Raw genomic sequence first — 22,544 nt, 5'->3', positions numbered from 1 at the left:
GCTAAATCATGCCAATGTACTCTCACATGTACACTTTTTTCTCTATAGCTATTAGTGTTGTCGTGGAGGGTAGAACAACAAGAACTGAGTGTCATGAAGTGCCCACAGGGGAGCACTGCAAAGCTAAATTCAGTCAGCGAGGTATGTCGAGCTTAAAGTTTGAGTTCTCAACATTACAGATGACTCGCTTTTTGCCTAGCTAGAAAAACCTGGCCCAAAGCAGGTTACATTAAGAGTTGAAATAGTCTGGAGTACCATTTTTAAGTAATTGTGTCACAGGCTTCTGACTTTATTAGATAGGGGGCAGAAAAGGGGCAGCGAGGGCCATCAGCATTTTATATATGCAAACTGTTGGGTCATGTCGTACTAATGCTGCAGAGGTTAAGTCACAAGTGATCAAAATGATTCACAGCAGTGTCCATGCATTCAGTTGGTTGCTCGTGATCCTAAAGAGCTGTCAAGTCTGTTTTTAAACTGCTGTAATGCCCACAAATGAGAAAATGAATCAGTTCATTTGAATCACCAAGAATATTCAATCTGTAAAATTAATTTTACTTTGATCTGACTAAAAACTAATTTGATTTCAACCTTCTCTGTTATTAGACTGTGGTACCGTGTCAGAACTGAATGCACTGATGTTTAAATGCTTTAATTTTAAAGCCTGAGAGCACTCAGAGTGCACCAAGTGGGGGGGAAAATACAGATATCTGCTTAAAAGATTAACTGTTTTCTGCAGCTTTGCTCTTTTTCCATATTTGCCACTGTTAACTTCTGCAGTAACATTTTTTTGTAGATCTCTATCACATGTTCCTCTGATAATGTCTCTGACTGAAGTAGGCTGCACTCAGTTAATCCATTTTGTGCAGAAGAAGAGTTAAATTATGCCTCTTTTTGTCTGAGAGCACACGGAGCCTGAAGCACAAATCCCGGGTTAACAAAGAAAGCCGATAACCGCTTCTGTGATACCTGTTATCTCTGACTGGGATTTTGTTAAGCCAGCTAACACAAAGAAAGCCTAGCTATGTCAAAATGATTTCATAGTGCACCCCTCAGCTCATTCAAGCTCTTGGTATAGTCATAAACCTTAGCCGGGCTTTAGTTTGTCTGACAATTCAGGCTTTAGGTGAAGAGTAAATTCTTCTTACTGGGTGCACACATTTCTGTTGCTTTTAATGTCATTAATGGGGGGAAAAGCCACAGTGGGAATGGTTCATTTAGGTGTTTGAAAGGTGCCGCATGTATTATCTGGTTAAGAGCAGCTAAATTGGACGTCAAAGCACATTTTGTATCATGTGAATGTCCTAAAACGCAAACTGGGTGTAAATCCGTGAAATGCTTGTGGCTGCGGTAATGAAATGTGGAGCACAATGGTAGCAGAAGCTCACAAGGAAGGGAAAAAAAAAAATCAGCCTTGCTCTCTGAATGCAGCAATTTCATCCTGGACACAGCTTGTAGGAAGCTATTGCTGCGCTGTGAATATCTCGCTGAATATTTCAGAGGTTGCTCTCTTTCAGGCTGCTTTAGAAGCTTTAAAGTAAAAGATTTCCTGTGGGTCTCAAGAAGTTAACATTGTGCCTTTTCATGCCCCCCCCCCCCAAAAAAAAATCAAGATTCAGCAAGTTTTCAAGGTTCTGGGGTTTGACTCTCTTCCTTTGCTCTCTGTCAAAATAGTATTGCTGCTCTTGTGTTTGTAATTAATGCTCTTGTGTCTCTCTGCAGGCAGTGAAGAGCTAAAGAGGATGGCTCACTCTAAAGCTCGAGCCACAGACGGGAAGGTGACCTACCCCCCGGGGGTCAAGGAGATCTCTGACAAAATCTCCAAGGAGGAAATGGTTCGAAGGCTCAAGGTCAGTGTCAGATTGGTCATTACTGCTTCAGTAGTAGTTTTAGGAGTCGTCTTCTATTGAGGAATATTGCTGATATATCAGTGAAAGAATAATCATCTTTTTAAAACAAAATGTTTCACTTTGCTTGGTGTACCTGAATAAACCCATTTTAAACCTCATTGTCTTGGAGTGATGATTGTTTTACCCCTTGCTCGGCCATTAACCTCGGGGACTTGCCTTCCCCCATTTAAAATGCCCCATCTCTTTTCTAGATGGTCGTCAAGACCTTCATGGACATGGACCAGGACTCTGAGGAAGAGAAGGAGCTCTACCTGAACCTGGCCCTCCACCTGGCCTCAGACTTCTTTCTCAAACACCCAGATAAAGATGTGCGTCTGTTGGTGGCCTGCTGTCTGGCAGACATATTCAGGATTTATGCCCCAGAGGCCCCTTACACTTCCCCAGACAAACTAAAGGTAGGGTGATTCATATTTTCTCGAAATGTCTTCACTCTGTCTTGTTAGAGTTACTGTTGTAATTAGACAACCCTGCTTTTGCTTCTCTAGAGGAATAATTTAATGCTAATTGGACAAATTGATATATTCAGTCAACAGGTGTACAGGTGTACTTGAAATTCATTCAATGTGTGTCCTTTTATTAACAGTTTGAACATTTTCAATGTATTTCTATTTACTTTAGTGTAATCTTTTGATCATGCCTGAATTTTTCTTAGTAGAGCTGCTCACATGAAGGATTCACTGTATGCGTGCTTTTGTTTTGTCTAGGACATTTTCATGTTCATCACCAGACAACTGAAAGGCCTGGAGGACACTAAAAGCGCACAGTTCAACAGATACTTCTACCTGCTGGAGGTGCGTGACTGAGCTTTTGTGGCTAACGTGTAGCACTGGGGCTTTGGTCACAGTAAATTGAATTTGGTCCCAAGTAGTTCGATCAAAATACAGCGAGGAGTTTAATTTGAGCTTTTACAAAATTTGTGGTGTTGTGTTGTGCTGTCCTGGCTCTTTAATTGCAACAGTGGAGTGTGTGGAGTTGTTTGTTGTGACATTAAATACCAAGAGGTGTACACCTGGTTGCTACAATGGAGGCTTGTGCATCACAGAACTGTCAGGAACAGCCACTTGGATATTGGTTACTTCTTTTGCTGAAGGCTTTGCTCTGTGTGTGGATGCTATCTCTAAATGGCAGCAGAGATGCTTTTTTACAATAAAGTAGTATTTCTGATGTCTCTGAAAGGCATGTTAAAGTGCCACCGCATTCAGCATGCGTTGCATTGTGCAGGTAAAAGGTCAGCCGTGCACTGAGAAAGGATGGCTTCCTCTTTGCATTAGATTTCACTCAGCAACTCCTAGCAACCACTCTCTGTTTGGTCGGAGAGTACACCTTTTCCTTCCAACTTTGTGCGACTGAGGCCTAATGCATGTGTGCACTCCTGGTTGCATAATAAATGACTGTAGCTAACCGTATCTGAACTCCGTTTAAAGGATTAAAAAATGTACTGCGCCTTCAGAAAATTATTTATTTAAACTAAATTAGCCTTTAGCATTTTTGGAAGCTCTTTGAAGAATCTCGTTCTGATTTGATTTTTCCCTCGTTAATGGTTTGTTTTGTTTTTCGGTCTTCCTGCTTGTGTGGTTCAATGCGGTGTGTGTGTGCGTTTTTCATTAAATTATGAGTTTGTGCCAAGAAGCAATTTCCCCACAAATTGAAAGAGACAAACTGCTTTTAATTGCAAGTCATTGTCTTTTGTATGCAACGTAATGATTATTAGGATTGTAATTAAAGCTGCAGTTCTAACTGTGGCATAAATGGGCCATTTGAAGACGAGGGAAATCTTGCCATTTTTATTCTTCTTTTTTTATGATTATTGTTAACACAGCAACAGTGAAGCCCAAATGATCTGTTGTGGGAGTGTGTAATACAGAGTTTTAATAGCTGGAACTACACCTATTGTATTTTGGGGGAGGGGCAAGGGTTGTACATGCTTAAACTAAGCATAAGTGTTCATGATGGTCGTGAGAGATATCGTTTACCTGGGTAATGTTTTCGCTCGAAATTTAGCCTTGAAGCACTTCAACAACCTGCACAAATACTGCTTTGTGATGAAATCGGAAAATATTGTCTTCCTGAGATGTTGTGACTTGGCTCAGTCTTTTTAACCAAATGCTTAAAGCCCTGCTTTGCCACCATGTAGCTGCATCAGTAATTTTCATCCACTGTTTGCTCTTACTGTCATATGGAGCGCAGCTAGCGAGTGCTCCAGTGAAGCTCAGTGGAGTTGTCTGTTTACCTTTGGGTCACATGTCACCAGCTGTTAGTATCTCCTCCTCTGTAGACTGCTGGTACTCGGCGGTGTGTTTTAGCCTCAAGCAGTGAAACAACTTCAATGTTCCACCTTCAGAGGGAACAGTATTCTTGCATATTTTACAAAGTATTGTGCATTGTTGAGCTTTCTTTTTAGGTACTGGATCAGAGGCTGACACACAACTCTCGCTTTCAGACGTGCCTGGGCTTATTGTGTTGTAAAATGCACTAGGAAACATAAACACATGGCAATGATTTGACATTTTTATATCACTACAAATATCTCTACCTTACTATAACAGATGGTTTGATATGGCACAGGCCTAATTTATGAACTGATTCAAATTTGATGGTCAAGATCACTGTGAGCTCATCTCAGCCTTATATTAAGCAGTTCTGATGAAGAAGTAATCTTCCTGCAGTAGAGTCAGCTCACACTAACTTCAAAGCAGGCCAAGTTCATACTAACTAGCTTTAAAGAATATATGTTATCCTTACAAAGCATGCGGTGGATATGTAAAACATATCAGTGGAGAGTGGGAGTAGTGGAAAAGGTCACTTTTAAGCATGTTAAGTGGGTGGCTTAATGAAGGACTTGAATTGCTTTTTCAACTGCAAAGGTTTTAATTGTGCTAACAGCACACAGAGTAGTTGTTGGCTTTGGAAGAACAATTTCTCACTCTTTCTCAACATTTGCTTTCTCCACTGTCGTGCTATCTCAGTGCTTTCTGCTGTGTGTATCAGAGCAGGCCAGATCCAGAGCCATGCAGCCCTAATACACTGAAGCCCTTGCACTGGCCAGTATTGATATGCTTTATCATTAAACTTGGTCAGTGCCCTGAAATACTGTTTCCTCTGGTGTCATTTGTCCTTACCTGTTGGGACTGAGTGCGAGTTTTATTTTAGTGTCCAATTTCAGTCCTCTTAAGAGGCGGCTGGTGCCTGGTCACGGTGTCACAGCTGAATACCCTCAGGCTTATTTTAAAAAAACAAGACTGAATGTTACCTGGAAATGATTACATGTATAGCTGTTGGTTTTTTGTTTGTTGGTTTTTTCCCTCTTGTTTAGCAAGTTCCATTAGCATAAGATTGCATGCATTACTGTACCCGGTACAGTAGGCACTTCTAAAGCAGTCAGACTTGCTGCAACTTATTGTTTCAAGATTGCTTTATTTGTAAGTCTCTCGTACTTGTTGGTGTTTGCCTGCTTATGTTAAACTACAATTTTGCATGTATTGCATCAAGATGCATTTCCATTAAATGTTGTAAAGCAATATGAGTTTTGACAACAACTGCAAATGTGTTGGATTGACAGTAGCAGTAGTCTTCCATAGAGGAGGATTCTACCAGCTACATGATAAGGACAGGTGGATTGGGCCCTACAGTCTGTTAATCTATGCAGCTGTAGATGTTATATATAGGTGGCCCAGTACTTTTGTCCATACAGTGTATATTTATGGATTAATGATAAGTGGCACAATATTTTTTGTTTGTACAGCCTATTAGGTTTTGGAACCTGCATAATATTTTAGTACCCAACCCTAGCACCCACTTAGCACCAACCTCCAGCTCAACCCAGTCAGAAAATGGGCAGTGAACTTAATGGGAGACACTTATTGGAACGTTGAACTGTTAAAGGGCTTCAGAGGTTGGTGGAGACCAGAAATGAAGGTAAACCAGTTACAGCAGATTGCTGCTCCTCCTTGAGTCTGGTTCTCTCAGGATTTTTTTCCCTTCCCACTGCCAAGTGCTTGCTCCAAGGGTGCTCTTTGATTGTTGGGCTTTATCTCTGTGATACAATTTAAAGCATTTTGAGAAGACCGCTGCTGTGATTTGGTGCTAGATAAATACAATTGAATTAAAGGGGGAAGGAGCATTCAGCAGGTAGACGCATGCACACTTCACTGAGCTGCTGCTCGTTCATAAGAGCTGAATTTTGTCACCATATCAACTTTGAAGCCTATAAGTGTTTTAACCACTTGACAAGAAAACACAGCTGTGCTGCATGAATATTTTCATATATATCTTGTTGCCTCTTTTTCTTTTTTTTCCCCCAGAACATCGCATGGGTGAAATCCTACAACATTTGCTTTGAGCTTGAAGACAGCAACGAGATTTTCACCCAGCTCTACAGAACTCTCTTCCAGGTCATCAAGTGAGTCCCTATTTATAAGTCACAACCAACCACCTCGGTTTTCATGGTGTATTGCATGTGTGTCTGTGCCCAGATTTTTATTTTTTTTAATTCCTTCCTTTATTATTTTTTGCCTTCCTGCAGTCCTGACAGCACTAAGCTGCTGTGATTCAAACATCTGAAAATTGTCTTTGCCGCTGCATCGTAAAAATGCACAGTAGCGGTACAGTTGTTTCTAAGTGATTGCCCTCTCGCCTCTCTTCTTTTTTTCTTCTAAACCCCCACCTCTCAATTTTACTGTGCTGAACACAACCTCCAGGGCTAAATTCTGCAGTACAGAATCTGGCTCTTTGCCACTGGAAAGATTGTGGTTGTCTGTGTCAAGGTTGTGCCAACACGGTGCTTAATTCTTTTTATTTTCTTTTTACTGCATTGAAAGAATCTAAAGAAGCCTGCTTTCCATTTAAAATATTCTCAGTGATCCAGCAGGTGTTGGTGAGATGGTGTTAGTATGTGTGGAAGTGGTGTTTCCAGAGAGTGCCACATAATGAGACTGGTAATGCTTGGTACTGTTAAGGAAGACAGTCAATCAGATTTAACTTTAGCTAATAAGCTTTGCTGCCCTGCTGTAGTGCAGATCATTATGAGCAGGTTTACCCACCCTTTGTGTGAGCGGTGCATTTTCAAAGACTCATAGTGTTTTGTTTGAGAGGAAGGTTACTTTTTGAAATGAGAGGTCCTGTCAGAAAAACAAGTCCCATCAGTTATACAAAGAGTCCGTCCTTAATCTTTGTGCATTGTTTCCCTAGCAATGGGCACAACCAGAAAGTGCACATGCATATGGTGGATCTGATGAGCTCCATCATCTGTGAGGGAGACACCGTATCGCAGGAGCTGCTGGACACCGTGTTGGTCAATCTAGTGCCAGCGCACAAGGTATGTCGGGTGAAGTGCAGATGCGCATCTGTTTAACTGTCTCAGTAACGCGCTCATAGTACCGCCACAAAAGATGATCCAAGTAGAACCGGCTCAGTAAAGGAAAACCTTAAAAAATAAATTGAAATGTTCACTAGACAGAGGCCAGTATGATTTTCCATCCTCTCTAATTCAGTGAGACCCCTGCAGGTGGGAAGAGGTAAAGCAGCTTAAGCACTGGTCCACAAGAATGTGTGGACATCTGCTCCCGAACCATCCAAATGGCATTCAGACAAGAGATGATGGACTACACCCTCTTCTTTCACAGCCACATCTCTGAACATTGCTGTGATTTGCTGTTTTATTCACCAATTTGTTTTTGTTGTTGTTATCCAGAATTTGAATAAACAAGCATATGACCTGGCCAAAGCTCTGCTGAAGAGGACTGCCCAGGCTATTGAACCCTACATCACCAATGTAAGATGAAATCTTTGACACTCTTATTTATAGTGCTGTTTTAATCCTTTACTTCATTTTACACAGGAGACATAGTCATATTTAAAGCTGTTAACAGTCATAACACTCAAAAGTGATACTTTCAGAGGTGTAACTGTGGCTCTGAAGTCGGTGGCGTGTAGTGTGATATGAAGAATGTGATATTAACTCTACTTAAAGCACAGCCTGCCATGCTTGAAATGTTTCTGTGCTGTAGGAGTTTCATATCTGTGCTAATGAAGCTAAGAGATATGGTGAACATTACGGCAAACTTCTAATGCCTCCTAATCCACGTGGTTTACACGTCCTTGGTTAAAATACCGAATCCCTCCCACCTTCAATAGCTGTTCTGTGATGGATCTCAGATACGTAAGATGATTTATGGTCTTGCACACACGTACTTACTCCTCTCTCCGCTAACGCAGTCCGAGTTTGAGTCGTGCGATCATGTAGGAGTTTCATCAGTAATCGTTACTCCTCCTGCTCTGTCGTCTGCATCAGTTTTTCAACCAGGTGCTGATGCTGGGAAAGACCTCAGTCAGCGATCTGTCTGAGCACGTTTTTGACCTCATCTTGGAGCTTTACAACATAGACAGCCACCTGCTGCTCTCAGTGCTGCCGCAGCTGGAGTTCAAGCTCAAGGTATAGAGGAAAAAAATCCACATTTATCTATTTATTTTATCTTTGTCTGTGTAGTTGTTTTGCATAATATTATGATGTTTACAAGAATTTAATATTTTTAAAGCAGTTGCATTGTGATGTTAGCAGTAGTTTTAGATTAAGCAGCAATACTTCAATAAGTATTGATATTATAACTACAGTCAAACTGCAAAAGCCTTAAGTCTTGTAGCCATTACACACAGAACTGCACATTTTCACTTTCTCTGCAGGTTTGTTGATTCATATTAGAAAGATAAAGCAGTCAGCCAGTCAGCATAATGTTGCCTCTGCAGTGTCTCATAAAGGCATCCCGCTGATGGATAACGCTCATTAACTGTTCATGGGGAGTGAGGATCACTGCTGTCTCCTCAAAATAATAGCTGTGATAAAATCTCTCTGCTTTAGACCAGAACCCCTCTCGCTCTTTCTCTCTCTCTCTCTCGCTCTCTCTCTTTCTGATGCTTGCTCCCCCTTTGCCTTTCTCTCACTCACGCTCGTTTCATCTTTTTATCTCTCACTCTTTCTTTCCTCTTTCCTCCCCCTATTGCACTTTTGTCTTTCTTTCATGCTCACCCCTTTCCTCTTCCTTCCTCGTCTCCCTTTGTCTTGCTGCTGATTTGCAAACAAGATTGATACCAAAGAAAGTACTGCCATTGTCTGTTATGAAAACGGTAATGTTTCCCGTGTAGTTAATGTAAATGACTTGGCACCTCGTTCCAATCGACTCAGCCGATTTTGGTGCATCATTTCTCTCCCCGTCTCTTTGTCTTTCCCCGCTCGTCTCTGCAGAGTAATGATAATGATGAGAGGCTGCAGGTGGTGAAGCTGCTGGCTAAGATGTTTGGAGCCAAGGACTCTGAGTTGGCTGCGCAGAACAAACCACTCTGGCAGTGTTACCTGGGCAGGTGGGATTCAGTGTTGTGGATCTGACAAATGTCTCTATAATCGCGATTTGATTGATAACTTTGCTTTCAAAGAGACAAAAGAATCATCTTTTCTTTTTTAGCTTGCATTTAGTATCAATTGGTTGGTTCACTTTTGGATTAATACTATATTTTAAACCATATTAAAACTAAATATATTTTCTTTTTGTTGTGGTTACACTGGATTCTTCACTTTATTATTACTACATAAATGCCACACAAATCCTGTGTGATAAAACACAGCGAACTGTTTGCCATAGGCCGGAGAGATGATCAACAAAGACAGATGGAGAATCGGGTGTGAACACGAGGCCGTAGATAATTAAAATAAATGAGAAAAATAGAACTGTGCTTGTCTTTAATGTACGCGTGTCATGGTGTTGCATTGAACAGTCGTACAATTGTATTATAAAATCAAGTCTTGCAAAGAACAAAGGGAAGAGTTGAGAATACTTCCTGCAGCTGATCAAGCAGTTTTCAGGTGTGGAATTGTGGGTGAACTGGCCCTTTAATGGCTCATAGATAATACTATGTATTAAAGTAGAGTAGATGAGAGCACAGGATGGAAACAAACGTTAGCAGTAGACTGCTTACATGCAGCATATCTACAGTTTCCTGCTCTTACCATGAGAAATAAAATAGAATCTACTGGGTTCTCTTATATCAGGGTGTGTGTGACACTGAGCACGTCACACACCAGAAGTGTGAGTTTTTTCACCTTAATATATCTCTTAAACCCATTGGGAGAGTCTGGTGAAGCCTGTCTGTAGACGGTTAAACAGATTACACGTTGCTGTTAATCCACAAAGAGAATCTGGGCTGTAATTTGTATCTCATTAGTTTTACAGGGTTCGACCCTGTCAAGTGCAGCTTAGCTAGTTTATCTGGCTTAGAGTTAGACCTATTCGGCCCCAATATACCGGAATTTTACTGCGTGTCCAAAATATGTGGGAGGGTTTGGCGGGAGTCATGTGACAGAGTGTAATATAAAGTGAGCTTGTTGATGTATGTTGTGTACCCACATGAGACGCCGTCTTCTTAGAGCTATGTTCATGTACGAGCCACCTTTTAAAGTCGCCGACATTAACGTCCGTTTCTTTTATCAAAAAAGGTTTAATGACATCCACGTGCCTATCAGATTGGAGTGTGTCAAATTCGCCAGTCACTGTCTCATGAACCACCCAGACCTGGCCAAAGACCTCACAGGTAAAAACACACAAACACTTTCATGCTTTTGTGTGCTGAGAACTGCATGTGCGTGAAGGCCGCTCGAGTGTGTGCTCGACGTCAAATGAGAAGCAGCTGCCTGGTGCTTTCTTTGCATTCGAGGTAGCCAGTCCTCTCACGTCCCACTCATTTGTTCCTGTTTCCTTCCCCAGAATACTTGAGGGTCAGATCACATGACCCAGAGGAGGCTATTCGCCATGATGTCATTGTCTCTATAGTAACGGCTGCCAAGAAGGATTTGTCTCTAGTCAACGATGCACTGCTCAATTATGTAAAGGAGAGGACTTTGGACAAGAGAGTAAGTCATGTTTTTTAAATCCTGGTCAATAATAATGATGATGATGTTGTTATTATTAGTATTATTTTATTATTGATGTATCAGATTGTTTCAGGTATAGTTACACTGTTGTTGTTTGTTTTGGGTTTATTGATCTAATAGTGAGATTTATAATTTGATTATTAATATTTTTGTTGGTACACGTTTGGCTTAAATGGCAGTAAACAGTCACATCAGCCGCTGCACCTGCCCGTTGAATATTTTATTTTCTAACTAGTAGTTTCATTGAAACGTTTTCTTTTTAATTTGCCGTCAGTGGCGCGTGCGTAAGGAGGCCATGATGGGCCTTGCATCGATCTACAGGAAGTACTCGCTGCAGGGAGAAGGCGGGAGGGAGGCCTCAAAACAGATTTCCTGGATCAAAGACAAGCTGCTGCACATCTACTACCAGAACAGCATTGATGACAGGTTTGTGTGCATGTTTTTCTGTTGGCTACAGTTCAAAATGTATTCATTTAGTACCTGGGAGTTTAACTTTTTAACTTTTTGTGTGATTGCAGAGGAAAAAGCTGGTAGTGGTGCATTTCAGAGTCTTAATTTACTGTGATGAACAATTCCTGCTCTGTGCATAACTGAGTGTAGAAAATGAGCTCTAATAAGTTTTTTCCCAGCAGAAACATTAAAATCTGCCTTTAATATCCACCTTTCTCTGCACTGCATTTATCAGTGCGGTGTCATAGCTGTATGGAGACTGGTTCTGTCACCCTGCCGAGGCTCATAATGTAGAGCAGTCCCAAATATTTTTGTAAGCGAGTTGTGTGCGTGGGACTTTTTATTATTCTTTGAGCAGCATTCCTTTGATGGTGTGTGATTGTTTCTCCATCTCTCCACCTACACTTACTCAACATGGACACCATCATTCTGCAAAATGTCACCAGCTGAATTAGAAGTAGATTAGATGATACGAGGCAAACTGAGATGGGTTTTTAAAGCCTAAATTGAGTAAAACAAAGGGGAGAGGAAGAGAACGAGGCGTCGGACTCGAATCTCAGTGGACTTTCTGTGGGTGTAGGTGATCTCTGCTGCTGTGGAGTCACTCAGCTGCTGGCAGGAAAGTGCCCGATGTGGTCGGAGTGTATGCATGTGTGTTGTGTGAGCAGCAGGGTAGCTTTACTTGTGTTGGTTCAGCAGTTTCCCCTTGAAAAGCTCTAAAACTTCAGCACATAAAGGCTGAAAAGGGTTTTTTGTTGTTGTCGTTGTTGTTGTGACGAGTGTTGACATTTGAGCTTATGTTTGAATTAATTAATTTACATATCAGTGAGGTGTGTGATGGTGGTGCAGCACCATGAGGGCTGAGAGACAGTGACAGAAGGCTGATCTTAAGTGGGAGTAGGTGGAAGACACCCTGGAGAGATGGAGGTATGATGTGGAGTAAAGAGGAATGAAAGTCAATAGAAGGAAGTCAGAATACTTGTGTGTGAATGAGAGGGAGGCAGGAAGTGTGTTTAAGCGAGTGAGTTTAAATATGTGCGGTCAGCCATCCAAAGCAGCAGGTGGTGCACGAGAGAGGTGAAGAAGACAGTCCAGGCTAGGCATGGGTATTGATAAGATTTTCACGATTCCGATTCCATTTTCGATTCTGTTTAACGATTCAATTCTTTATCGATTCTTTTTAAAAAGGAGAACACTGGGGTCGATTAGCTTAGAACTTTGTTTTATATCTTCTCTTTGAACAAGATAGAGATTTAGGAGTAACATGGCCTTACAAACCCAGCAGTGAGATCTTAAGAGATCCAGCCTACGGCTCTTCAATGGGGTGTCACAGGGTCCCCAGGAAAAAAAATTGTAAATGTAAAATAATAAAATAAATATTCTTCTGTAGCAATAACAAAGTATAACATAAATTATTCAGTAGCAATTACACAAGAATATCCAGTAATGTCCCTGCCTACAATTAAACACATTCACTTACCGAAAATTGGGGGCATCTGCTGTGGCAAATGGGTGCAAGCCTTTTACCACAAACTTAGTCACTGCTCGGTGACATTCGTCTATCCTGGCCTGAAAGGAGACGCTACCGGTAGACTGCAGCGACAACTGCCAGCATCTGAGCCTGACTCTGTCTGTCTCTCTCATCATGATTTCCTAAATGCACAGTAATGGCAGGTTTTGTAATAAGGCAGATCGCGCTAACATAATATGCACTGTTAGTTGATTATTTACCTGCTGCATTTACAGGAGAGGACGTGCAAACGTTACCGCTGCTGCTGGGTTGAGATTCACGAGTCCGGAGCAGAATTAAAAACACGACATTCATTTAAGGTCATCGTGTGTTTTGTGAGCAAATGCTTTTGCATATTCGTAGTGTTTCCTCCCTTAAATGAAATATCTACTTTGCAAGTATTGCAAGTTGCCCCGTTGTCATCCGTTCTCGTAAAGTATAACCAAACTTTTGAGCATTTGAGCCGCTTAGGCGCCGTGTTTCCTGCCAGGTAAATGACGCTCCGCAACGTGGTGACGTCATTCGGGGCGACTGGAATCAATAAGGGAATAGTTTGGGAACCGGTTCTCAACAAGAACCGGTTTTCGATACCAATCCCTAGTCCAGGCAGGGTGGAGTGGGTGGAGATTCAGAGGTGATTTGTTACAGAAGGATAGAAGCAAGAGTGAAAGAGAATATTTAGAGGATCAGTCGATGTGCTGATGGCAGTTTGAGTCTGAGATCTGAATGCAGGCCCTTCGAGAGCCGAGGTGCCCTGACGTTAAAGGCGCAGTCCCGTCTAGACTTGAATTTAGACCCAGGAGCTGCCAGCAGGGTTTTGTTGAGGGTTTCTGGCTGCCCACAGGCTAATGGGCTAATTTAAATAAGTAATGAAGTAATGTCTGCAGTAAAGTAAAGCTCCCAGGAGCCATTAGTAAGAGTACTAAATCAAATCAGTAACCTGTGTAGAGATGCTCAGTGATGTCATATCGCTCTTCTGGTTTTAGTTAAAGGTTCAGCTGCTGCTTTCTGTACCGGCTAGGATCTATTAACTATTACTAACCACTCGCACCCAAACATTTTTATTATTTTATTATTATTTATTTAATTTTCTCCATAAAATGTGCCCTCTGTACGTACAGGTTGCTGGTGGAGCGGGTTTTTGCCCAGTACATGGTTCCTCACAACCTGGAAACCACTGAAAGAATGAAGTGTCTGTACTACCTGTATGCCACCCTGGACACAAATGCTGTTAAGTAAGTCAGTTTTTAATTGTTATGCAACAACATGTGTATTAAAGGAGGCCTGGCAAACACATCATTGTGTCCCTTGCTTCTTTCACCTGCAGAGCTTTGAATGAGATGTGGAAGTGCCAGAATCTGTTGAGACACCATGTCAAAGACCTGCTGGACCTGATCAAAAAACCCAAGGTAACTAACGCACACCACAGACTGTAATAACTGCACTATACTTGTCTCTAAAAGGTTTTTCTGTAACTGTGTGTTTGTTTGTTTTCAGTCTGAAGCATCCAACAAGGCTGTGTTTGCCAAAGTCATGGTGATCACAAGTAAGGCATCTCTCTGAATTCAGCACGTCCTTTCAAACAGGAAAAATGAACAAAAGTGATCGCAGGGTGACCTTCTCACCCTGATTTCACATCGATTTCACTGTGACATGCTGAAATTTCTCTGTGAACAGGGAACCTGCCAGACCCTGGCAAGGCTCAGGACTTTGTGAAGAAGCTGGCTCAGGTCCTGGATGATGATGAGCGAATCAGAGATCAGTTAGAAACCTTGGTCAGCCCCGCGTGCTCTTGCAAGCAAGCTGAAGTCTGTGTGGTGAGTGTTGAGTTCCTTTGAGATAACGATGTGGTTTCCTTTAAACGAAATACTTTCATCCCTCCAGTAGCTTTGTGTTATTTGACCCGATTCTTCATATAGGTACTGTAGTCGTAAATGTACTTATTTGTTCATAGAGTTCACATCTTCCAATTTTTGTGCATAAGACAACACTTTTATACACATGTCAGTATTTTGAGTCCAAAGTGTCCTTGTCTTTATTATATCTAATCTGTAATAACCTTTAAATGAGCAGTAACTCGACTTGAGTACATTCCAAAGGTGGTTTTAAAATGTTTAAGCTTGGTTTCATGACAGTTTTAGTGACCGATCGTTGTCACGGTGGGGAAATGTATTGAAACAATCCACCCCTGCTCCGCTGTAAGGAGGATGTTATTAGGGCTGCCCGCCATAATTTCTGTCTCTCTGTCTGATGTCTCGCCGAACACAGAAGACAGACTGAGACGTGTGACTGTAGCAGTCTTGAGCAGTAATTCTCCCGGCTTTCTGAAGATCCTTCAAAGTTTTTCTTTGGACATCGGCTGCTCTTTCACTCATTTTTAATCCATTTATGGTACCTAATCATATACAGAGGATTTCTTTTTGTTTGTAAAACATTGACCTGTGAATTACTCAAGCACAAAAAGGCACCTGTGCGCCAGCGTTGTCTGCACAAACAACTTAGCAAAGACACAATTTTACGTTGCGTCCTCAGACACTTTGTTAGTAGCAGCCTGATGCATAAACAAACGTTTTCCTGTTTCGTTAGTTGAATCTGCGAACGTTGCCAAAGGTAACAGTCTTGGCAACGTGGTATTTTTGCAACATGACGGTCATTCGAAAAGAGCTACTGGCCAAAAACTCGTATCTCAGCATGATGTGCAGCGTGTCCTTTAAAATTTGAGGAAACTAGACAAGTCGAGTCCAAAAAAAAAAGTGGTAGACCTAAAGATCCATCTTAAGAATTAGGGGAGGAAAATATATCAAAGCCCTGACAGAGGACCTCAGAAATGCCTAGAGACCTTCAGTTGATCCATCTGCTACTCACTGAAGCCTCATCAGAAATGGTCTCAGTGGAAGAGCCATTCTTAAAGGAAACAGAAAAGGCTCAGGTATGCCAAGTTATACAGGACCTGGACTGAGAATCAATAGCACAAATGCAGAAAAGTACCATCAGATTTTGATCCAGCATGCAGTACCTTCTGGAGAGCATCTGATTGGCAGCAGCTTCAGGATGACAATGATCACAAACACACTGCCAGTGCACCAAAAGCATAGCTGGATAGAAAAGCACCCAATGAAACACTATCTGTCAAGGATTGACCTTCCAAGAGCCCTGACCTCAATAGCATTGAAGCAGTGTGCTTTCATGTTGACCGAGAACAGAATGAAAGGCAGCCATGTCCTTCAAGACGTCTGGAGAAGTATTCCTGAAGATTAACTAAAGAAATTACAGGAAAAATCAGCTAAGAGAGTTCAGTCTGTAATGATGAATAAAGGTGGTCATACCAAATATTGACTTTCAAGCCTGTTAGAACTGCACAGACTCTGTTTTTGCTTTATACACTGTATTTACGTTTGTTTGCACATAAATTACTGTGCTTCTTTCCCATTTTTCTTGGAAAATGGAAAGAAATGAGGGGAAGCATGAGACACTTGCACAATAGAGTATTTCACTAGAAAGTATTTTTGGTATTCTTTCTTGTTGCTTAATCCTGCGGCAGATTTGCTAAGTTGGCAACAATTAAGTGAACTAAATGATGATGCTCACTGCTGTGAGTATATGAGATGTTGGGCGTTCATGCTGCTGTGTTTGTATTTCCACATTTTAAAAAAGAAAAAAAGCAGCATTAGATTTTAGTCCAGCTGTGAAATATCACTCCAGGTGGCTTTGGTTTGGAAATACTGAAAAGGCACAGAGAATATTACGGCCATAAAACCCTGAGCTGGTGCTGTAAGCGTTGCCACAAAGTGCCTGCTCATAGGGGGTCATCTGATTGGTGGAGTTTTCTCTCTGTTGGGGTCTTCGTATTGTTGTGGTTTGGTGCTACATAAATAAATTGAAGTTCTTAATTGTCGTCCTTTCAGAGAGACATCACTAAAAAACTTGGCAGCCCCAAACAACCCAGCAATCCATTCCTGGAAATGGTGAAGTTCCTGTTGGAGAGGATTGCTCCTGTGCACATCGACACAGAGTCCATCAGGTACTGTGTGTCAGGATGCAAATTTTAGCTCATCCAATAAATAAAAAGAATGCAAACAACAGCCATATCCGAGTCTAGCGTGCAGAAATTTAACCTCTACCATCATCTATCAGTGCTCTGATAAAACAGGTAAACAAATCTATAGATGGAACAGCTGATGACGAAGAGGAAGGTGTTCCCACTGAAGAGGCCATCAGAGCAGGACTGGAACTGCTGAAGGTAAAGATCGGTAATAAACACGAACGCCTGTGGTGTTTATCTGCAGATTGACACGATGGATACTCTGTTGTAAGCCTTTTCATTATCGTGCGTGAGTGCACCATTTAACAAAAATAGAATACCTGCAAGAATGAATCTAAATTATAGGCTCTGCAGTCGCTCAGTAACTTCTGCTGCTGTCGTGTCAATTGCTACCTGCAGTCTAGCAATCAGTGATAAATAAATTGTTGTTGGTTGAAATTGTGGAGTGACGGGAAAAAAAGAAGCACTCGGTGATGGATGATGTCTCCTGCAGTCCTGCCTTTTTATAGTGACACAAACACAACAGATAATTAATGATGAGTAAAACACACACACATCTTTTCGACCCTTTACGGTTTGCTTAAAATATCAATCACGCTTGTTTCTTTTCTTTCTAAGGTGAAAAGGTGTTGATTGTACTCGGCGCAGCTGTTTGACTCACCTTTCATCACTCGCAGGTGCTGTCATTCACACATCCAGTGTCATTCCACTCTGCAGAGACGTTTGAGTCTCTGCTGGGCTGTTTGAAAATGGATGACGAGAAGGTGGCAGAGGCAGCGCTGCAGATCTTCAAGAATACAGGCAGCAAGATGGAGGAGAGTTTTCCTCACATCAAATCGTGAGTTTGATGAGCTAAATTTGGCTGATTTGTTTGCCTTGCAGCGCTGTGTAATGTGCAGTGACACTCCTGGAATGCAGGGATGCATTATTTATACGCTTACTTAGGATACGCTGCTCTGTGCATGACTTGTGACCCAACTTTCTGCTGTGTTTTTGTTGTTTGTGGTGTTCTCCCGTCTGCTCCCCCAAGTGTTCTACTGCCGGTACTACAGGCCAAAGCCAAGAGAGGCCCTCCCCGCCAGGCTAAATATGCCATCCACTGCATCAACGCCATGTTCAGCAACAGAGACACACACTTTGCCCAAATCTTTGAGGTCAGTCACTTTGGTGCCAGGTTTTTATCTATGTGGTCAATGAGAGAGGATATCCCTATCCCTAGCTTAAATCCTGTTTGTGAGGGGCAGCCAATCAAAATGAAATTCGATTTAAAAGGAAGGCGAAAAGTCCTAAAACATGTTGTTTTAGACAGTGAGTGAACTCTGGGCCAGTATTGGGTGACTGCTGATTATCTGGAACTTTCAAAGCAAAGCTAAGAGGGGAAACCAATGTGGTTTGCAGTGCTTTACCCTTTAATTGTGTTATTTCAGCCGATTTTCCTGTTTTTTGTGTTACAAAGAGAATCCGTCTGCATTCATGGATGTGCTCAGAATATTTACCCCAATGTGACATCTGCATTAACTTTACATCAAATCCATCCTGAGATTGAAACCACGATTATTTTTTAATTTATTTTTTTTATGTGCTCCTAAAACTGTGTCAGTGACATGTTGTGTTTCTTCAGCCTCTTCATAAAAGTCTGGACACTGCTAACCTGGAGCAGCTCATCACTCCTTTGACCACCCTGGGTCACCTGGCCCAGCTGGCCCCAGAACAGTTTGCCGCACCTCTCAAATCTTTAGTCGCCAACTTCATTGTGAAGGATCTGCTCATGAACGACAGGGTATACACACGCATCCACGTATACCTCTTACTGTTCTGCAGTGTTTAAGCACGCCTCTTCTCTTTAGCCTTTTGAGCTAAGTGCTTCTCCTTTACTATTATTATTTGTAACTTTTTTATTACTTTTCATTTTTTGATGTAATTAGTCTTATTTTACTCATTTAATTATTATAAGTGGGGGGGGGTTTCTTCTGATTGCACTTTGGCTTAAATGTGCTGTATAAATATTCCCAGCTGTGTTGACCTAAAGTCTCAGTTTATGTGAATTATTCAAATTGTTTGTGTTATTTGTAGATCCCAGGAAAGAAAACAACCAAACTTTGGGTTCCCGATGATGAAGTGTCCCCAGAGACCATGGCCAAGGTCAGCAGTGAACGTTTGTGTGTCTCTTCAAAAGCTCCGTCTGGCTGCTGTTTTTGTTTTTTAAGTAGTTTAATCTGAAGATTACTCTGAGCCAGAATTCTCCTAATTACTTTGTCACACTCTTGATGTATTAATGCAAAACACTTAATCTTTCACTTTTTCATCTTCCTCATTCAGATCCAGGGCATCAAGCTGATGGTGAGGTGGTTACTAGGCGTGAAGAACAACCAGAGCAAATCGGGCAACTCCACCCTGAGGATGCTGACTGCTATCTTACACAGCGATGGAGACCTAACAGAACAGGGCAAGATGGGGTAATTAAAATAAATAAACTCTGCTTCTCAGACAAACCTAAGGTCCTGTGTGTGTCAGGCCCTTGAGCAGCTCAAAGAAAGTTTTGTCCTCAGATTAAGGTCGTGCAATTTTCAGTGAAGCGCTCACTTTTAATGGGTGCTCTGGACCTTTGAGGGTTTTGATGGTAAGAACGTTTGTAGATAAATGAATAAATCTGCTTCCTCTTGTTTCTCTCTAGCAAACCGGACATGTCGAGGCTGCGGCTGGCGGCGGCGTGCGCCCTGCTGAAGCTGGCACAGGAGCCCTGCTACCACGAAATCATCACGTTGGAGCAATATCAGTTGTGCGCGCTCGTCATTAATGTAAGAACTGCCATATTTAATTTGCCGGCTCTGCGTTTTCAGTTAAAGTCCTTTTCTGTGCAGCTCATCTTTACTCCACCTCTGCCTCTTCTCCCTGATATTGTCCCATTTCATCCTCCTCATCATCGCGTTTCTTGTTCTCCGTGTCCTCGTCTTTGCGCTATAGGATGAGTGCTACCAGGTGCGACAGTGTTTTGCCCAGAAGCTTCACCGGGGCCTGTGCCGTCTGCGGCTACCGCTGGAATACATGGCAGTGTTCGCTCTGTGCGCCAAGGACCCCGTTAAGGAGAGGCGGGCTCACGCTCGCCAGTGCCTGGTGAAAAACGTCAACATACGCCGCGAGTACCTCAAACAGCACGCTGCCCTCAGCGGTAAAGAAACCAAACGATATCTGATGATTTCGGATGACATTTGAGGGTGGTGTCATATTCACTGTGTGTGTACCCACAGACAAGCTCTTCTCTCTGCTGCCGGAGTATGTGGTGCCCTACACCATCCACCTTCTGGCACACGACCCGGACTATGTCAAAGTACAAGACATCGAGCAGCTAAAGGAAATTAAAGAGTAAGCGGTGTATGATCTCTTAAATGGGTTTTTAATATTCCAACCTGGCGTTTGTGGTTTCAGTCACGTTTTAGTCTGTTTTTATGATGGTTAATCATGACATGTACCTTTTAATGTCAAACTTGCTGTCCTGGATAGGGCTCTGTGGTTTGTCCTCGAGATTATAATGGCCAAGAATGAGAACAACAGCCACGCCTTCATAAGAAAAATGGTGGAAAACATCAAGCAGACGAAAGACGCCCAGGCCGCCACCGATCCCAAAACGAATGAGGTGCTCATTTAACGTGCAGCTAATATGGACAGTAGATATCCAGCCAGTGTTTCAGCCGCCGTCATCAGTGCTGCCCTGACGTGCGTTTGTTGTTTCTTCCTTGTGCAGAAACTCTACACAGTGTGTGACGTTGCCATGCACATTATCATGTCGAAGAGCACCACCTACAGCCTGGAGTCTCCAAAGGACCCCGTGCTGCCATCACGCTTCTTTACCAAACCAGACAAGGTCGGTCTCTGCGCTCTGAAGAGTTTAAAGCATCCAAAACATTTTTCACTTTGTTAAAATGAGTAAACGACAGCATTGCTAGTGTTAGCAGATCCTTCCGAAGAGTTATGAGAAAGTAGCTGCCTTAAGTTTTGTATAAACGTGTCCTTGTTTGAAGAGAAATTATCAAAAAAGGGGGAAAAAACAAAAAAGCAGGCATGTTTTGTCTAATGAGATCGTCTGCTTGTGTTTCTGCTTTGTTTTAATTGCTGCTGTTCTCTCTGCTTCTCTCTTTCAGAACTTCAGCAACACAAAAAATTATCTCCCAGCAGAGATGAAGGCATTCTTCACACCAGGAAAGGTAAGCTCGAGCTTTTTAAATGATAATGTGGGCTCACTAGTTTTGTTGATCACACATCCGGCTCACTGCTCCACTCTGACCGCCTCTCCTTCCTATTTAAGCCCAAGTCTGCTAACGTTTTGGGGGCGGTAAATAAGCCCTTGTCATCAGCGGGCAAACAACTCCAGAGTAAAGCTTCTCGTATGGAGACCACCAGTAACGACTCCTCGTCCAACCCGGGCTCTCCACAGCGCAGCAAAAGCAGGTAGGAGATATAACGGCAAGACTCCCACACTCAGAAAACGTAACGTATCAGCAATATTTTGGTCTGATAAAAGACTCGGATTAGCTCCAGGCACTCCGTGTTTGCACGTAGGATGTTTCCATACGTAGCTGCTCTGCCGTAGGCTTTTTCCTGTTAAAGGAGAGTTTTTCCTTCCCACTGTTGCCAAGCAGTTGCTCATAGGGGTTTGTCTAACCGTTGGGGTTTCATTCTAATATTGTAGGGTCTATGGATCATTTTCAAATGTTGAAAATTCAGGAGACTGTGTCACTTGTTGCACCCTGTTTTGTTTGTAACTAAAATAGTAACAAGTAATGATTGATGTTATTTTTCAGGCATGACAGCACAGAGATGGATCACAGTGAAAACGAGGACATCAGCCTAAAGAGAGCAGACAGTGTCGACAAGGTAAATCTCCTTTAGGCGCTGCGAGACTGATTGGAAGATAAACGTCGATGTGGCGATCACGTCTTTATTTCTGATGAGATCTTAACAGGATGTATTGTTTAATAATATGTGTTGAAAAAGTGTATTGGAGTAGTTATTGTTACAACCTTGATTGAAATTGATACGACTGTAAAGAGGCTGTGCAGACTTACTCTATTGTAAGTTATTCTTTCTAGTGTGGGGTGGTTTTTGTTTCTTTCTTTCGTTTGTTTGTTTTTAAAGTAAAACAAAAGCAAATAAGCAAAACCGTGATAAAAGATTCTACTGAAGCTGATGGAAAGTAGTGAAGGGAGCGTTGCCGTGATTCGGCAGAGTGCTGCCTGTCGTAAATCCCCGTGTCTCTGCTTTATGATACGACTGTGCAAACACCAGCTGGATTGAAGTCGAGACTAGATTAATGTGTACAAATTGTGTAAACCATCATTATTGCTTTGCATGCATGATTTCATCTGACTCAGAAATCCTTCCTTTCAAAACAAACAACAGAAAAAAGTAATGGTATCTTTTTATGCAAAAATATGAGTTTCACATGAGTTTCTCACTGAGTTTGTGGGTTTTAGAAGGGTTAACCTCAGGAATCGAGACGACTTATGTAATTTTTCAGCCTTCGGTAAGGTCACAGAAGGGCTCTGTGTGTTATTGCTTACAGATCTATTCACCAGTCACGTGTGAGAAACCACTCCAAAGATCTCAAATCTCTATCTCTCATCACCATTTTTCTTCTTCCTTTTCTTTGTGCTGCTGTAAAAACTGAATTTCAGTCTGTCTTTTACTGTGAAACAAAGAAATGGTGAACAATGAGTTTGT

General features: G+C 42.0%; 1 protein-coding gene across 1 annotated transcript in view; it reads left to right on the top strand.

The window, feature by feature from the left end:
- pds5b (PDS5 cohesin associated factor B) overlaps nucleotides 1-22,544 on the top strand; it is a 29,958-nt gene that overhangs the window by 5,947 nt on the left and 1,467 nt on the right. The window contains exons 2-31 of the mRNA XM_005750764.1: nucleotides 1,720-1,847; nucleotides 2,099-2,302; nucleotides 2,612-2,698; nucleotides 6,209-6,306; nucleotides 7,095-7,221; nucleotides 7,597-7,677; nucleotides 8,197-8,337; nucleotides 9,145-9,260; nucleotides 10,390-10,484; nucleotides 10,658-10,803; nucleotides 11,099-11,250; nucleotides 13,906-14,019; nucleotides 14,112-14,193; nucleotides 14,282-14,330; nucleotides 14,462-14,601; nucleotides 16,690-16,805; nucleotides 16,919-17,024; nucleotides 17,504-17,664; nucleotides 17,857-17,980; nucleotides 18,448-18,606; nucleotides 18,900-18,968; nucleotides 19,146-19,282; nucleotides 19,501-19,624; nucleotides 19,791-19,995; nucleotides 20,075-20,189; nucleotides 20,328-20,460; nucleotides 20,569-20,688; nucleotides 20,966-21,028; nucleotides 21,130-21,272; nucleotides 21,626-21,698. Coding sequence (XP_005750821.1) covers nucleotides 1,740-1,847; nucleotides 2,099-2,302; nucleotides 2,612-2,698; nucleotides 6,209-6,306; nucleotides 7,095-7,221; nucleotides 7,597-7,677; nucleotides 8,197-8,337; nucleotides 9,145-9,260; nucleotides 10,390-10,484; nucleotides 10,658-10,803; nucleotides 11,099-11,250; nucleotides 13,906-14,019; nucleotides 14,112-14,193; nucleotides 14,282-14,330; nucleotides 14,462-14,601; nucleotides 16,690-16,805; nucleotides 16,919-17,024; nucleotides 17,504-17,664; nucleotides 17,857-17,980; nucleotides 18,448-18,606; nucleotides 18,900-18,968; nucleotides 19,146-19,282; nucleotides 19,501-19,624; nucleotides 19,791-19,995; nucleotides 20,075-20,189; nucleotides 20,328-20,460; nucleotides 20,569-20,688; nucleotides 20,966-21,028; nucleotides 21,130-21,272; nucleotides 21,626-21,698 — 3,588 coding nt within the window. The 5' untranslated portion in view covers nucleotides 1,720-1,739. The remainder of the gene's footprint in view (nucleotides 1-1,719; nucleotides 1,848-2,098; nucleotides 2,303-2,611; nucleotides 2,699-6,208; nucleotides 6,307-7,094; nucleotides 7,222-7,596; nucleotides 7,678-8,196; nucleotides 8,338-9,144; nucleotides 9,261-10,389; nucleotides 10,485-10,657; nucleotides 10,804-11,098; nucleotides 11,251-13,905; nucleotides 14,020-14,111; nucleotides 14,194-14,281; nucleotides 14,331-14,461; nucleotides 14,602-16,689; nucleotides 16,806-16,918; nucleotides 17,025-17,503; nucleotides 17,665-17,856; nucleotides 17,981-18,447; nucleotides 18,607-18,899; nucleotides 18,969-19,145; nucleotides 19,283-19,500; nucleotides 19,625-19,790; nucleotides 19,996-20,074; nucleotides 20,190-20,327; nucleotides 20,461-20,568; nucleotides 20,689-20,965; nucleotides 21,029-21,129; nucleotides 21,273-21,625; nucleotides 21,699-22,544) is intronic.

This window comes from Pundamilia nyererei, unplaced genomic scaffold (genome assembly GCF_000239375.1).
Source record: "Pundamilia nyererei isolate P.nyererei 1_Seehausen unplaced genomic scaffold, PunNye1.0 scaffold00286, whole genome shotgun sequence".
Taxonomy (NCBI): Eukaryota; Metazoa; Chordata; class Actinopteri; order Cichliformes; family Cichlidae; genus Pundamilia; species Pundamilia nyererei.
This window is presented reverse-complemented; position numbering and strand designations above follow the sequence as displayed.